The sequence below is a fragment of the Ctenocephalides felis genome, unplaced genomic scaffold, assembly GCF_003426905.1.
Source record: "Ctenocephalides felis isolate EL2017-DRISC unplaced genomic scaffold, ASM342690v1 CF-g0.4_SCAFFOLD_01170, whole genome shotgun sequence".
In the NCBI taxonomy this organism is placed as follows: domain Eukaryota; kingdom Metazoa; phylum Arthropoda; class Insecta; order Siphonaptera; family Pulicidae; genus Ctenocephalides; species Ctenocephalides felis.
The window spans coordinates 73,122,886-73,137,484 of record NW_020537324.1 but is presented as its reverse complement, the minus strand read 5'-3'; the positions used below and the strand labels follow the sequence as shown (position 1 = coordinate 73,137,484).

At 27.7% G+C, this 14,599-nt stretch overlaps 1 protein-coding gene across 1 annotated transcript in view; it reads right to left on the bottom strand.

The window, feature by feature from the left end:
- Window positions 1–8,528: 8,528 nt before the first annotated feature.
- The window catches only part of LOC113367633 (tyrosine-protein phosphatase non-receptor type 23-like), a 34,918-nt gene continuing 28,847 nt past the window's right edge, over window positions 8,529–14,599 (bottom strand). Inside the window, exons 9-10 of the mRNA XM_026609223.1 lie at window positions 13,551–13,649; window positions 8,529–8,737 (exon numbers count right to left, since the gene is read on the bottom strand). Coding sequence (XP_026465008.1) covers window positions 8,529–8,737; window positions 13,551–13,649 — 308 coding nt within the window. The remainder of the gene's footprint in view (window positions 8,738–13,550; window positions 13,650–14,599) is intronic.

Below are 14,599 nucleotides of genomic sequence, written 5' to 3'. Positions count from 1 at the left end.
TATATATGCAATGTTATAGAAATAAATGGAAAAAAATGCAAAATCGACATGTCATTAATTGCATTGAAAACAAATGAAAAACATCATCTGCCAAAAAATTCAATTTACTTATGAACCTAAACAATATTAAAATATGTATAATAAATTTATGATTATTTACAAATTTTCGGGCAGAAATTAAAATAATACAAAATACAGTATATGTATGGCAGATTGAATGATACACATATGAACAGGATATGACAAATTAATTCACTTAAAATATGAAATTAAGTATTAATCAGGGCCGGTCCTACCTTTAATGCGATGCATGCGAAAAATACAAGCGCACGCCTTAGGGGGCGCAACACAAGATTCGGATATTAAATTTTCAATATACTTTTTTTTCAATATATAATTTCTTTGCACCTTTTACTAATATTTCCACAATATTTTTAAAATTCGTAAAAATTTAACTTTATAACAACAAATGGGAAAGTAATGAAGGATACATAAAATTCGGTCCTAACGATATCGATTAGGAGAAGTTTAAGATGCAATTTTGGATATCTTAAATAATAAAAAATTAAATTAATTCAATCCAACATGAAGTATCAGTGTTATCTTATGGTTATGGTTATGTTATAGCGTTTAAAAAAATTCAATTTCCAATATAGTGTGGGAATTGAGACTCATCATTTTATCTAAAGCAGTTCTACATTTAACATCGCTCATATTATAAATGTATATGCATTTTGGCGTAAAGAGTAATTTAAAAAAACAATAATTATTATTTTTAGGAAAACGGTAAATATTAGTATATTATATTAAAAAATTGTAGGCATGGGTACAGGACAATGTCTGTCGGGTCAACTAGTATATATATATATATATATATATATATATACAAATATACATACTGATATACATTATGTATCTATTCCTTTTTTCATAAATTCAGCATTTTCTATATCAAGACTTCACATTTTCAATATTCTCATGCATTTCTGATGTACGAGTATTTATATAACCGCAAAGAGAAGATTTGCATCTTGTGCAAACATTAAATTGGTCACAAAACAAGAAGAACATTACGTTACTACCAGAGTGCAATGACTTTGAAACAACTGCAGCTATAGCTATAGCTAAAACTATTTTAAATAAATAGAGAGCTAAGGAATAAAAGATATTTGGAATCAAAATTTATATACATGACGCGACAAACGTTGTCCTGAACCCACGTCTACAATTAAAAAGTTCCAAATTTTTTAATATCCTATCCTATACTTTTTAATATCCTATTTGATGTCCTGCCTTTGTGATTCATTTATGGTCTTAGCATAAGCAGTATAAGAAATTCAGAAAAAAATAATATAGTATCTGCGGTAAAAGAACAATATCACACTTGATTTTACCACACAACATAATTGCTTCAATAATTTATTCTATAGTTTTCATAATCTCGTACGATATTTTAGTTGCTTTTTGTCAAATATAATTTCTAAAGTACATTTTTCTTACTAATAATTTAATAAACATTATTGCTTATGTTCAAATTCAAAACTATTCAATCTAAGATCAACTTGCTAAATATTCCGTATCCAACGCCAAACAAATGAATTTTTGTCACATGAAACAAAATTCGAAATCATTTTTTTTAATGAGTAGAAATATTTTCTGTATTGTCAAATAATTAATGTTTAGTAGTAAGTAAACCAAAATGCGACATGCATAAGTTTAAAAAAATAATGCATATGCAATTTTGGAATTGTTGCGTTATTTATTAAACTGAATTATATAATTTCATCTGCCAAACATATACTGTTGACTGCATCTTATATTATTTTAATTTCTGGCACATCTCAGCTGCTTTTCGGCAATAATAATGTAGACATCACACTTTTCTTGTATATTATAATCTAGTATTATCTAGGCTCATAATTTCAGCTAAATTCAAATTTCAAGTGAATCGACATTTCTAGCAGACGACAGTCTAAATGTTTTCAACGTCAAACAATGATAAGTGTTTTTCTGTAATTTTTGCTCAATATTCTAGGAAGTTTTCTATCTAGCTCTACTATTATTATTCCAAATAGTGTTCAAAACTTTATTTTATCATTTTGCACAGTAAGAAGCGTTTGGAAATAGCAGATAACAAGAAACAGCTGTAAAACTCCAGCAAATGTTTATTACCCGACAGCCCAAGTCGAAGATTTAGTGTTTATTTATAGATTTTAGACAAAATTTATTGCCTAAGATATAATAGAGAATTTATTTATATTTTGCCATCAAATGAACTTTGGAGATGAGATTTTACTCATATAATATTATATTGAGGTGCATGGCATCGTGCCTTAAGGCAAATTGCTGGAACGTCCCGTAGCGAAAACTGAATTATTAAAAAAAAACTTTGCAAAAGTTTCAAAAAAGTAGATGTTCGAGAAATTTTAAAATTTCTGAAAAAATCGGCTCTTTTGAAAAATTTCTTTTTTTTATATTTTTATTTTTTTTTGTATTTTTTTAAGCGATTTTTAATTCTAATACTCTTACTTTTAAGAATCATATTACTACATGTTTTCAATACAAGATTTCAAATTTATAAAAATGCAATATTATAATAAGTGCAAGTTTTTAAAATTAACTAGTTGATATTGGTATTTAGCCTTGAGGCAAGTTACATAAACTTCCCGAAATGTGTAAATAATCGACTTAATTAATAAAAAATTAATTAATTTATCAGTGGATTTATTACACATAATTAAAAACGAACAAACACGTCAACTCTTAGTATTTTCTAAAAGCAAATTTTTAAAAATCAATAATTTTTAATGGTTTAGTATGTTCTTTAAGACCAAGTACTCGTTATACCAATTAAATCGTCTAATTTGAATTTTAACAAACGTCAAAAAAACTACTCATTTTCTCAAACTTTGATAATTTTTTTAAAATTAAACTACTTGTAAAATGGTCAGTCATAATATATTTATGACTGGCAGATAATATTTACAACTTAATATTATGGCATCATCTATTTATATAGTACCAAGTAGGTACAGAGATAATTCAATTGAAATTTATAAATCGATAAAAAATTTGAACTAATGGTGCATGGCATCGTGCCTTAAGGCGAATAGTTGGAACTTCCCGTACCAGAATTAGATATTGGAGGAAAAAAATCACTAATCAACAAATATTGATTAATGATTTACAACAATTGTTTTAAACATTTTCAAATAGATAATAATAATCAATCACTTTATATTTTATCGTTCATAAAATATACAGTCAGGATCTTAAACACTTGAGAAAGTTTACATTAGCAAGAGGTGCCGAATGAATCCATCTGAGGATACATTTCTTACGACTAGAATAACGCATTTGAAATATATACATTTTGAAACTGAATTGTAAATTTAAAATTTACAAGATTTGAAGTATAAAACTATATAAAAAAAATCTGAAAATTTTGAAATTTGCTTGAACCGTTTAAGTTAACTTTAAACATTAAAAATCTTGGTACAGAACCCAACAAAATTAATACTCAATTTTAAAAATGTTATCAATTATCTAATAATTTGATGTGTATATGACTAATGTTCATTTTTGACCGCCAAATGGCATTTTTTTTTACTTTTTTTATTGGATCTACGGAGACGCTGGGCCTGCCTTTACAAAAAATTTACCAGTTTATTTTATCAGTACAAGAAAAAAGCTTTTTAAATTTTCACTTTTTGGCTCATATCTCAGAAACTGCTAAACCTGCCTCCGCCAAAAACTAATCAGCAGGTCTCTTTATCAATACGAATCGAATGTCTTTTTAATCATTCAAATCGGTTGAACCGTGCTCCCGAAACCGCCGACAAAAATTTGTATTCGCACACACACATACATTCATTTTTTCTGAGGTATGCCAAAATGTTCAGAAACTTCTGAAACATAAAGATATGCAAAAATTTTCATTTCGATTTTTTGCGATTTCCACAACTTAACACCCTACCGGAAGTTAATTACAAACGAGTTAATTAAATTAAAAATCGTTTATCCGTCATAATATTTTTTCTATAGATTTTGCATTTTCACTTGTAGTATTTTATATGAAAATATCTGCGGTGAGTATATATAATAAACGTCGGAGTTGATACGAATATCGGAAATGTAGGTCGATTTTGCATAATCCAATCCATCGTCGGATATCGATGTTATTTCAAGCGATATCGATATTTAAATTTGATATTTGCTACGCGAAAGCGATGATGAAAAAGATGAAATTCTGAGGATCATCGAAAATTTAATTGCAAGAAATTAGAATTTTATATCAAACACTTTTTACAATCGTATTGTGAATTTTTTTCACATTGAAATTCGTTAAAAAGGTTATTTTTTTTTAGGATCATCTAGAAAATCATTAAATTAATTTAATTTATTTTTTTCCTATATTTTATGTGACATTATATTTAGTGTGTCTAGTTTATAAAATATTTGCAGGTGCACTTTTGTAGTTGTAAATATTTTCATCATGGATGTGTGCACAATTGAGACCTAAATCGTTATAAGACCAAAAAGTAAATATTTTTTTTTAATCATTTTAAGATATTGTTAAAATACAAAAATGTTATAGATACAAAATTAAGAGAAAATTCTAAAACATTCGCCTTTGTAAGATAAAATTTAAGAGATAATTATATGAATATATAAATCTACATAATAATTAAAACTATACTAATTTTGTAGATACGACACTCTACACCATTTTTGCGTAAAATACTTGAGTACTTGAATAAAAAATATTAAAATATAATATAATGTGGCTCTTAAGTGAACAATGAGAATCACTGATCTACAAGTTCGTTTTTGAAAAATTTCTATCTCCCAGTAAGGCAAAGTAGATTCGAAATCAAATTCAGAAGGAACTGCCTCAGAAACTATATACATATACAGTTTCCTTATTCGTTTCCGTGAATTTTTGGCTTTAAATAAATTTATTCAAAATACTATGTTGAAAAATGCTATAATAATTTAAAGCAATAAATCATTGGGCTAAGATAACGTTTTCCCAATACATTTTAATTATTTTGTCACCTAATTACAGTAAGATCATCTCAGTTATTTTCATGAGAAACTTTAGTTAGAGTGCGGACTATCTTAAAGTTAATATAAAGAGGTAAACTTTCGAGGATTTTTTTATCACTTGCCAAGCATCTGGGCACCTGGAGCAAAAAATTCGAAATTCCATAATAAGACCACCCTAATATATAATTAAACTTGAATCATTTATAAACATAGAAATTAACAATGAATTAAAAATTTGATGCAATGATTTTTTATACTGTCAAAATTTTTGCTGTTTGTGAAGCCCTCAAACAAAATTTTGATACGGTGCCCCACCAAAGTGCACGCTACGCCCTTGTATTTGCTTTCTAATTAATTTAGGGTTGTATAATATCAAATATTGTGAATGAAATCATAATCAGAACAATAAATATCAACTTTTAGTTTTTTGAATTTGTATAATAATATTCTCCATTTATCAAAATTCTACACTGGGCTTTTTAGGACATCAAGCGACTGCCTATAATGAATACTATTAAAAATATAATAATATCAATTAGAATCGCATTTATTAATTTTTAGTAAAAACTATAAACATTTTTTCAGAAAAAACAGTTAAAATTTCGGTTGAGTATGTCAATTATTAGTATTAGGAAGTTTGCGCAACTTGCCTTAAGGAAAAATGTCACTTTCAACTAGTTAACTAACTTTCCGTATGATAAGTTATGTAATCACAAAAAAAATCAAAAATTTAAATTTTTTGCATATTCACGTTTCAGAGGCTTCTGAACATTTGGCATACCTTAGAAAAAACGAATGTGTGTGTGTATGTTTGAATACAATTTTTCGTCTACGATTTCGAGCACGCAGATCAACCGATTTGAATAATTCAAAAAACATTCGATTCCTATTGATAAGGAGACGTGCTGATTTGTTTTTGGCAAAAGCAGTTCCAAACGTTTCGGAGATACGAAGCAAAGAGAGCTAAAAGTGGTAATTCAGTTTTTGAGGCAACGGAGCGCCCGATTTGAACGATTCCAAAACATTTACTTGTATTGACAAAATGAAGAACTGGTTAAATTTTTGAGAAGGCAGGTCTAGCGGTTTCGGAGATAAAAAATAAACATCAAAAAAGATATTAGGAAAACAAAAATTATCATTAAACATATGCACATCAAAGTATCAGATATTATATGAGATTTTAAACATGAATACTAATTTTGTTACAATTTTTTTTGGGCTTCGTATCAAGATTTTTAATTTTTAAAGTTTACTTATACGGTTCAAACAAATTTCAAAATTTTCAGAACTTTTCAAAAATGTTCATTAGTTATGTCTTTTTTTATTTGTTGTAATTCACAATTTATACTCTTTTACCTCATAATCATTTTATTTTTAAGTTTACTCTATATAATCACAAAATTTAAATTAATATATCAAAATTGAAAGACTTACTACTGGTAAGCTTTTAGATCTAATGTTTAATATTTCATATATCATCAAAATTACTGAATGTCTTTCTTTTTGTTAAGACAGATTGTAATTCAATAAAGAGAATAAAAAAAAATAAAAAAAACTTTTAAAAAATATGCAAAGTTTTATTCCTATAAATGTAAATTTTAAATTTATAATTCAGTTTAAATTTTACATTTACAAAAGTATTAAAATGTGTATATTTCATATGCGTTATTGTAATCGTAAGAAATATATCCTCAGATGGGTTCATTCGGCATCTCTTTTTAATGTAAACATTCTTAAGTGTTTTTGAGCGGTAAGATCGTCACTGTGTATTATATGAACGATAAAATATATATATATATATATATATATATATAGTAATTACAATTATCTCTTTAAAAATATTTAGAACAATTGTTAATCAATATATTTATTAATTATTAATTTTCTTGCTGAATATTTAATTCTGGTAGTAATTTGCCTTAAGGTTGTGAACTTTCTTAGGTGTTTTTGAGCGATAATATCGTCACTGTATATTATATGAACGATAGAATATATAGTAATTATAATTATATCTTTGAAAATATTTAAAGCAATTGTTAATAATCATTGATCAATATTTATTGATGATTAATTTATTTTTGCTCGAATATTTAATTGTGGTTCAGCAATTTGCCTTACGACACTATGCCATACACCACTAATTTTAAAATTCGTTCCACACTTTAATCCAACCCGATGATATAGTACCTCTCTCCCATATTCCCTATCTATATATCAATATCTATCGATAAAGCCATAATCGCCTCCATATACCGTTTTCGTTTTCCGGCTTTTCTAAAGGAAATACGAGTTGGTACGTGATGAGAGAGTTTTTCCTTAAATATTGATCTCATATCGCCCAATGACAGCTAAAGTGCTTCGGACACTTATTCTCTTCATGTGGGATATGTGAAATCTATAGTCGGGGGCTTATGTAACGCAATAGCCAAAAAAAAAAGATCGTGATAAGTAGAGAAATATATTATACAGTGTGGTAATATGAGAGATACTTGTCAATGGTAAAGGACTTGTAAAGGACAAGGAAATTGACGTGGGAATAAATATTGAAGTTGTTGGTGGTTGGTTGGCAATTTGCCTTGGATGAACTTGATATTAACACTTTCGGGACGGCACCGATTTCAAAACAATCTACTTTACCGGCTGTAAACTTGATTTCATTGTGTATGTTATGCAATTTTTTGATAAAAATTTGTGGTCATTGTAGGACATACATTTGTATATTAATTTATTTTTGATCATTTTATAAAGAATGGTGGTTGATTTTGACATGCTTTACAATGAAATGTTGTTCGCCGCCTTCCTCCTGGTGCTTTTCTGTCAGAACAGATAATACAATCCCTTTTTCTTTCACTCGCATTTAGAACATGCCACTGATTAGTCAGTATAATTGGTCATTTTTTTGCTGCCATAATTGTTTGTTTTTTCTATTATATAGTCTAATAATTCATTTGTAAAATATAAAGTAAAATAATCTATTGGATGTCTTATATTGCTTGGTATTTGTAGTCGAGGTGCTTGTTGATGTATGTCAAACTCGATTATTGAAGAAAAATCGGCACATTTGCTAATGTCTTTCCACTCTTCATTTAATTTGTAGAACTTCTTCTTTTTGTTGGTTGGATAATATCATCATCACATTCATCACTATCTTCGGTGCGAATAGTAATTTTGTAAAATTTTTCTGTAAGAATGTCTATTTGAAACCTATCTTCACTACTGCTTAATTCACAAAATTTACCAGTCGTTTTGCCTTATTTAAAAGCGCTCGGTCGTTTTAAATATTAAAAAAGTTATAACAAAGAAAAAGGCTAAAAATACTACTAAAATAACTTAAAATTATTTTCAAAATACAATTTTGTTTATCACTGCTATATGTAATTGATTCAACTTTTCGATGCAAACTGAGTCATTGTTTATAAAATAGCCTGTGCCTCACAGAGTTTGTTCGTCCGCTGAGGTGGACAGCCGTCCCCAAAGTGTTAACATGAATTTGGTGAAGTATTATTATTATTTACCTGTAATATCCAGCTGCCGTTCCCCTGAAGTGCGTATCCGGCGTGCACTATGTGCCTGTGTCTGGTGAAGCTGGACAGCAGATTGCGCATACATTGCACCAGGGTATTAGTCTGAGGCTGAATCAGGATCTCAGTCACCAGGTTTTCGGTGGCGTATTGGATCAGTCTCTCTCCTGAACAGAAATCAAACATCAATCAACAAATAGTTATATTAAAACTTATAATACATAATATAATTGCAATATAAAAGATGAGAAAACAATAAAAAACCTAATACCTACCATTGGGATATTAATATGAAATATGATCAATGTTTCAAAAGCCAGTAATGGAGTTTAGATTTTGGATACATGACTAAATTTACTTATTACAGAAAATAAATTATCTTAATTGAATTAAGTACAGTAAAATACAACTCTAAAACAAAATGAAGCCTAACATTGGTATTATGTAATGCAAATATAACTAGAAGAAACGGTGTAATGATGATATTGAGATATATTGTTAAAGGGTTGTTTAATAGATCATAGAGATTTTTCTGACGGTAAAAAACCATAGTTGAAATAAACTAGTTGAAAGTGGCATTTTGCCTTAAGGTAAGTTCCATGAACTTCCCGAAATTTATAATATTGACCGACATTGAGATTTAGATATTTACAATTAGATAAAATTTTCAAATGCACGATTTGTACGTAGTCCCTAATATTAACTAATGATTTAAATTAATGGTAACATTTTTAACACGACTAGAAAAGATTTGTAGACTTATTTTTCCTCTTACTCCAAAAAATGGCTTCTAATTTTGCTATTTTCAAATTTTGACTCATCACATCGCATAAGCGACTTTTGTCACAAATTTTGATTATCATTATTTTTTCAAACTTCGATTAATTTTTTACAATTAAACTACTAGCCAGCTGTTTTTGAGAAAATGTCGATTTAAGAAAAATTATCAGTTCACACACATATACATAGTTTTTTCAAATTTGGTCTCATTCGATTCAGAATGGCTTGAAACGTCGAGAAAACAAAATTAAATCGGAGTTTTTGATGAGAACAAACTTCTCCTTTCAGATGTTAACAAGGAAGGGATTTTTACGCATACACAAACATTATTATATTGTTAATTTTTTAAATAAAAACTTCATATTGATTTTACTAATATGTCCATCATTCAAGTTTTTTTCGTTGATAGTGGTCTTTAATTTTTTCGAATAATTTGTGTGTTTTAGATACAGAAAAAAGAGTCAAAATAGGACTCGAAACGTATAAAAAATATTATTTTTTTTAAACACAATTCGGTTTGCTCTCTATTATTTGCATAGATACTTTTTAGAGCAATTTTTTTGTTTTTATTGTCTATACGAGTATATATTGTACTTGATTCTTACTAGTAAAAATAGGATTCATGCTAAATATAGTGAATCAATTCAGATAGCAATTGACCATATTAATGAATTATACAAAAACAATATTCAGAAACTATTGACAACTATATAATCAACATGAAATATTAGTTTCAAGTTATATGTAACTAGGGGTGCATGGCATCGGGCCTTACAAAGTAACTGATTTTCGACCTCAAAATGGCATTTTTTAAAACTTTTTTATCTGAATTTGCAAAGTCGCTGGCTCTGCCTTTGCAAAAACTTAATCAATTTTTTATTACGTCAATACAAGTAGAATGTTTTTTGAATAATTTATATCAGATGCTCCTTGCTCTCAAAAACCTTATTTCTATTTTTTGGCCTCTTTGCTCCGTATCTCCGTAACGGATGAACCTGCCTTTGCCAAAAACTAATCAGCACATCTAGTGATCAGTAGGAGTCGAATGTGTTTTAAATTATTGAAATAGGTTGATCTATTCGCCCAAAATCGTGGATTAAAAATTGTATCCATATATACACACACCACACACACTAACATACACACATACATTAATTTTTTAAGTATGCCAAAATGTTCAAAACCCTTCAAATGAAAAAATATATAAAAAATTACATTTTCGATTACAATAGCTTGCTCTCCGGGATATTTCAAAAATAATTAACACTAACAAAAAAAGATTGTATAATACTACAAATTAAATACATTTATATAACCAGGAAAATATATTTCATAATACTTCCCGATATAATAATCAATAATTACTATCGATTTAAAATATCATTCAATTCTTTAAGTATTAATAATTTATTAATTTAAATTGAACGAGATACTTTATATCATTCAATTACAAAAATTATATCGTAAATTTTACGACGTAAAAGTATTGTTACATGATTTAGTAATCAAAGTAATAAAGAATTAAATTGAAATTTAATTTAATATAAAGAATAAAATCATAAGCATTAACGTTAGAACAAGAAATAGGTAATTTTGTATTATATAATAGGTCACAACTGAAATACAATAAATAATTCATTTTACAGGATGCATTATTACAAATTAAAACATTATTATCAATAATGTAAGTAATAAAATCTAATTTACGAGAAAACTAAATACTGTACTTATTTATTATAAAATTAGACAAAAGATCCAGGTTTTTGGTATTAAATCATTTCTATGTGACATGTTGATTCGCACTTTGCAAATAATTTCAATAAAATACGTTAATCAAATTATCTTCATAAATTAATCAATTTTTTTACATAACTTATATCCTCGCATAGACTATAGTAAGAAATTAATACAAATCTATATTCCATTTGCTATTTTATTTCATTTCTACTAATTTAGATAACTTCAACACCTATAATATATCATATCAAAATGTTTACCTGTATTTTGCATCCGCAATTAAAAAATAATTAACGTCTGAAAAAGCGGAAAGAGTGGCTCCGTTAAAGCTCCATTTCCCAAGGCAGAATAAAATTTAAATATTACCATTTTTTCATTTATTTTTAACGGTGAAAATAATGAGAATTTTTTCCTCGTCTACGTTTCAAACCGCAATCTTTTGTTGTTTAAACAATCTACATAATAAAACTTCGTGAAAAAGAAACTGAAAAGGATCGTAGAACTTCTATCAGTAAAGGAAAATATATACCTACCAAATTTCAATTATATCAAATTTTTCTAATTTTGATTAATTTTTTATTCTGGTTTAACGTTTCTCTTATCCCTTGTTAAAATTATGTCCTTCCTATAATGGAAAACAGATTCCCCACAAATTGAAGAGAGCATTATCTACGATCATTATTTTCTTTTCTCGATGCCATGTTTTCCAATTTCAATAACTTAATCCCGACGATAAAGTATATGTATATATACAATGATGTAGATAAATGTGTCGATAGTGGAAATCCATCGAATGTATTAGAAGAATCGATTATTCTCAATATCGATAGTGAGGAAAAGCAATAAAGTTACGTCGTTTGATAAAGTAGTACGGATGAAATAGGGAAATTGATGTATGTATATATATATACGTATATATATATATGTATATATATTTTTAAATATGTACATATATATATATATATATATGTATTAGGGTGGTCCTTAAAATGCTCATTTTCGAATTTCCTTGCTCCCAGGGGCTCAAATGATTCCAAATTGATAAAAAACAATTCTCTGAAAGTTTCAGCTCTTAATATTAACATTTAGAATTAATTTATTTATTTTATTTTTAATTATGGACTTTTATTACATTCTAAATTGATTCAAACTTGAATAAAATTAAAAACTAAAATATGATAAAAAATAAAATTATACAAGAATGTTACCAGATTTGCCTAGAGTCTTAACTTGATTCCAAATTGTTTCCTACTCGATTATAGCTTGTTTATATTTAAAAAAAAAAATGATATATAATGATAGTAATTTTTTCCAAAATTCGGTCAATTGGAACAAAATTTATATTATCATGTGAAGTGCAAAAAATCCATTCTCCCAAGTCCATTCGTCAAATTATAAAAAATGCAAATGTTGATGAGAAACACAATTTTAGAAGCAATATTTAGGAAAAATAAATAGTGGGTTAATGAAACCGCGTGAAAGGCGTCTAAATAATATTTATTATAACATAAATAAGGAAGAGACAATAATGATGATTTATTACACGAAATGGATTAAATTTACCTTAAGGGGGTATTCTAGTGTAGAGCGATGAATTTTAGGTCATTTTTAAAGTGTCGTAAAAGAAAGCAATGAATGTTTTTACTATCCATTTTTTCACCACTTGTTTATTAATATTATTAAAATACAAAACAAAAATTAAAAAATTAAAAAGTTGAAAATTGTAAAAACTGGCAGCTGATAAAGTGGGTGGTCTCAAAAAATTGACACCTCAGTCTTGATATGAATTCAGCCCTCCTAGCCATCAGAAATGCAAAAAATAAAAAGATTATTAATCTACAATGATGTCGCAATCGCCCGAACTAGCGATGAGTAAAAAAATTTTTTTTTCACAAATTGGCGACTGTTTAAAAAAAAGGTTTTTTTACTGTTTTTTTTTTTTTGAGTTTCTCGAATTTTTTAAAAATAGTAAAAATAGGAATTCGGGATGATTCTAGTTCAGACTATAGATAGATCTATAAACAAGAAATCTCTGAACATTTCAAGTGAATCGGTCGAATAGAACTCGAGAAATCGTGTCAACAGTACTAAAAAAGTTTGATCTGAGAAAAACGCATTTAAAGTTTTGCATGAAGCCAAACCAGTATGGAGACCGAGTCAGTAAAATGCCTATATTTCCGAAAATAATTCAAATTTTCAAAAACCTTCTCGTACCCATATTCTTATATAGTTAAACTTTGAAAATATGAAATAAAAAAAATCGATTTTTTTGAATTTCTACACTAGAATAACCCCTTAAAGTGAAACAAACTTCAAAGACAGTGCAGAATTTCAAACGGATAATGAAGTAAACAAGAAAATACAGAAATTGCAAAATATAAATCTAATTTTAGACTCATATATATATATATATATATATATATATATATATGTATAAACCCAAAAATAATAATATATTCTTACCATGTCTGGCCTCTTCTCCTTGTGGAGCTTGCTGAGTTAAAGCCGACAGTTCCTCTTCTAAATCCACGTGGCATTTTGATGAGTCCCATGACAAAAAGCCTGAAAAAATAATAAAATATATTAGATATACATATAATAGACATATACAAAACCTAAAAAAAAAATAACCCACTTAGAAAAAAATCCAGGAGACTTTCAAAAAAATATTGCAAGCTTTTTGAAGCCAACGTAACTTGAAGTAATTGAAAATCGTGTTCATCATTTTTTAGTTAGAAAAAAAATTTGCTTGAAATGTAAGTTAGATTTTACCTAAATAGCTAAAAATCTCTTCGTTGATCATTGATATTAAGACAAAACGCCACTTACACCTATTTTATTTTATTTTTTCTATTTTACCATTGTCTGGAAGTTCGACGTCCACGCGCAGTTTCGTCTGCAGAATTCTGATTCATATCATTTATTATTATTTTAAAACAATGTCCTCTTCAAAAGGAAGACCATGGCATGTTGATGTTGATGTACCATCAACTAAAACAATGCGATCATTTTCAAACTATTTTGCAACAGGCAAACTAATTGCAAGCCATTAATTTCGCCGACATCCGGGAAAGCGTGGGACTATCATTGTACGATGGATGCATTTTGTATGAGATATCTCTATTAAAAATATCTCATACGAAAAAAAAAGTTGATAAGTGATACAGATGGTAAGTAATTAGATACAGCCAAAATTAAATTTGGACATGTATCGAGTAATAAAAAACATACTTTGTCCTGCCCTCTTTGGACCCTATGCCAAAACCAAAAAGTTTGACTTGTCACTACCGTACCCACTATATAAGCCCAAGAAATTTTCCTTCTCCTTTAAAACAAAAGATTTTTCTTCAAAACAAATTTTAATTCTGGATTATATTAAAATTTCTGAATCGTCCAGTTCTTAACATAATGATTGTTTGATATTCCTTCGTTATTGCATTTATGTTTACTCGTCTTGTTTGCAGAGTTTTGGGAAAAAGGTTTAAAATCATTAAAAGTTCTTAAGGAGATAG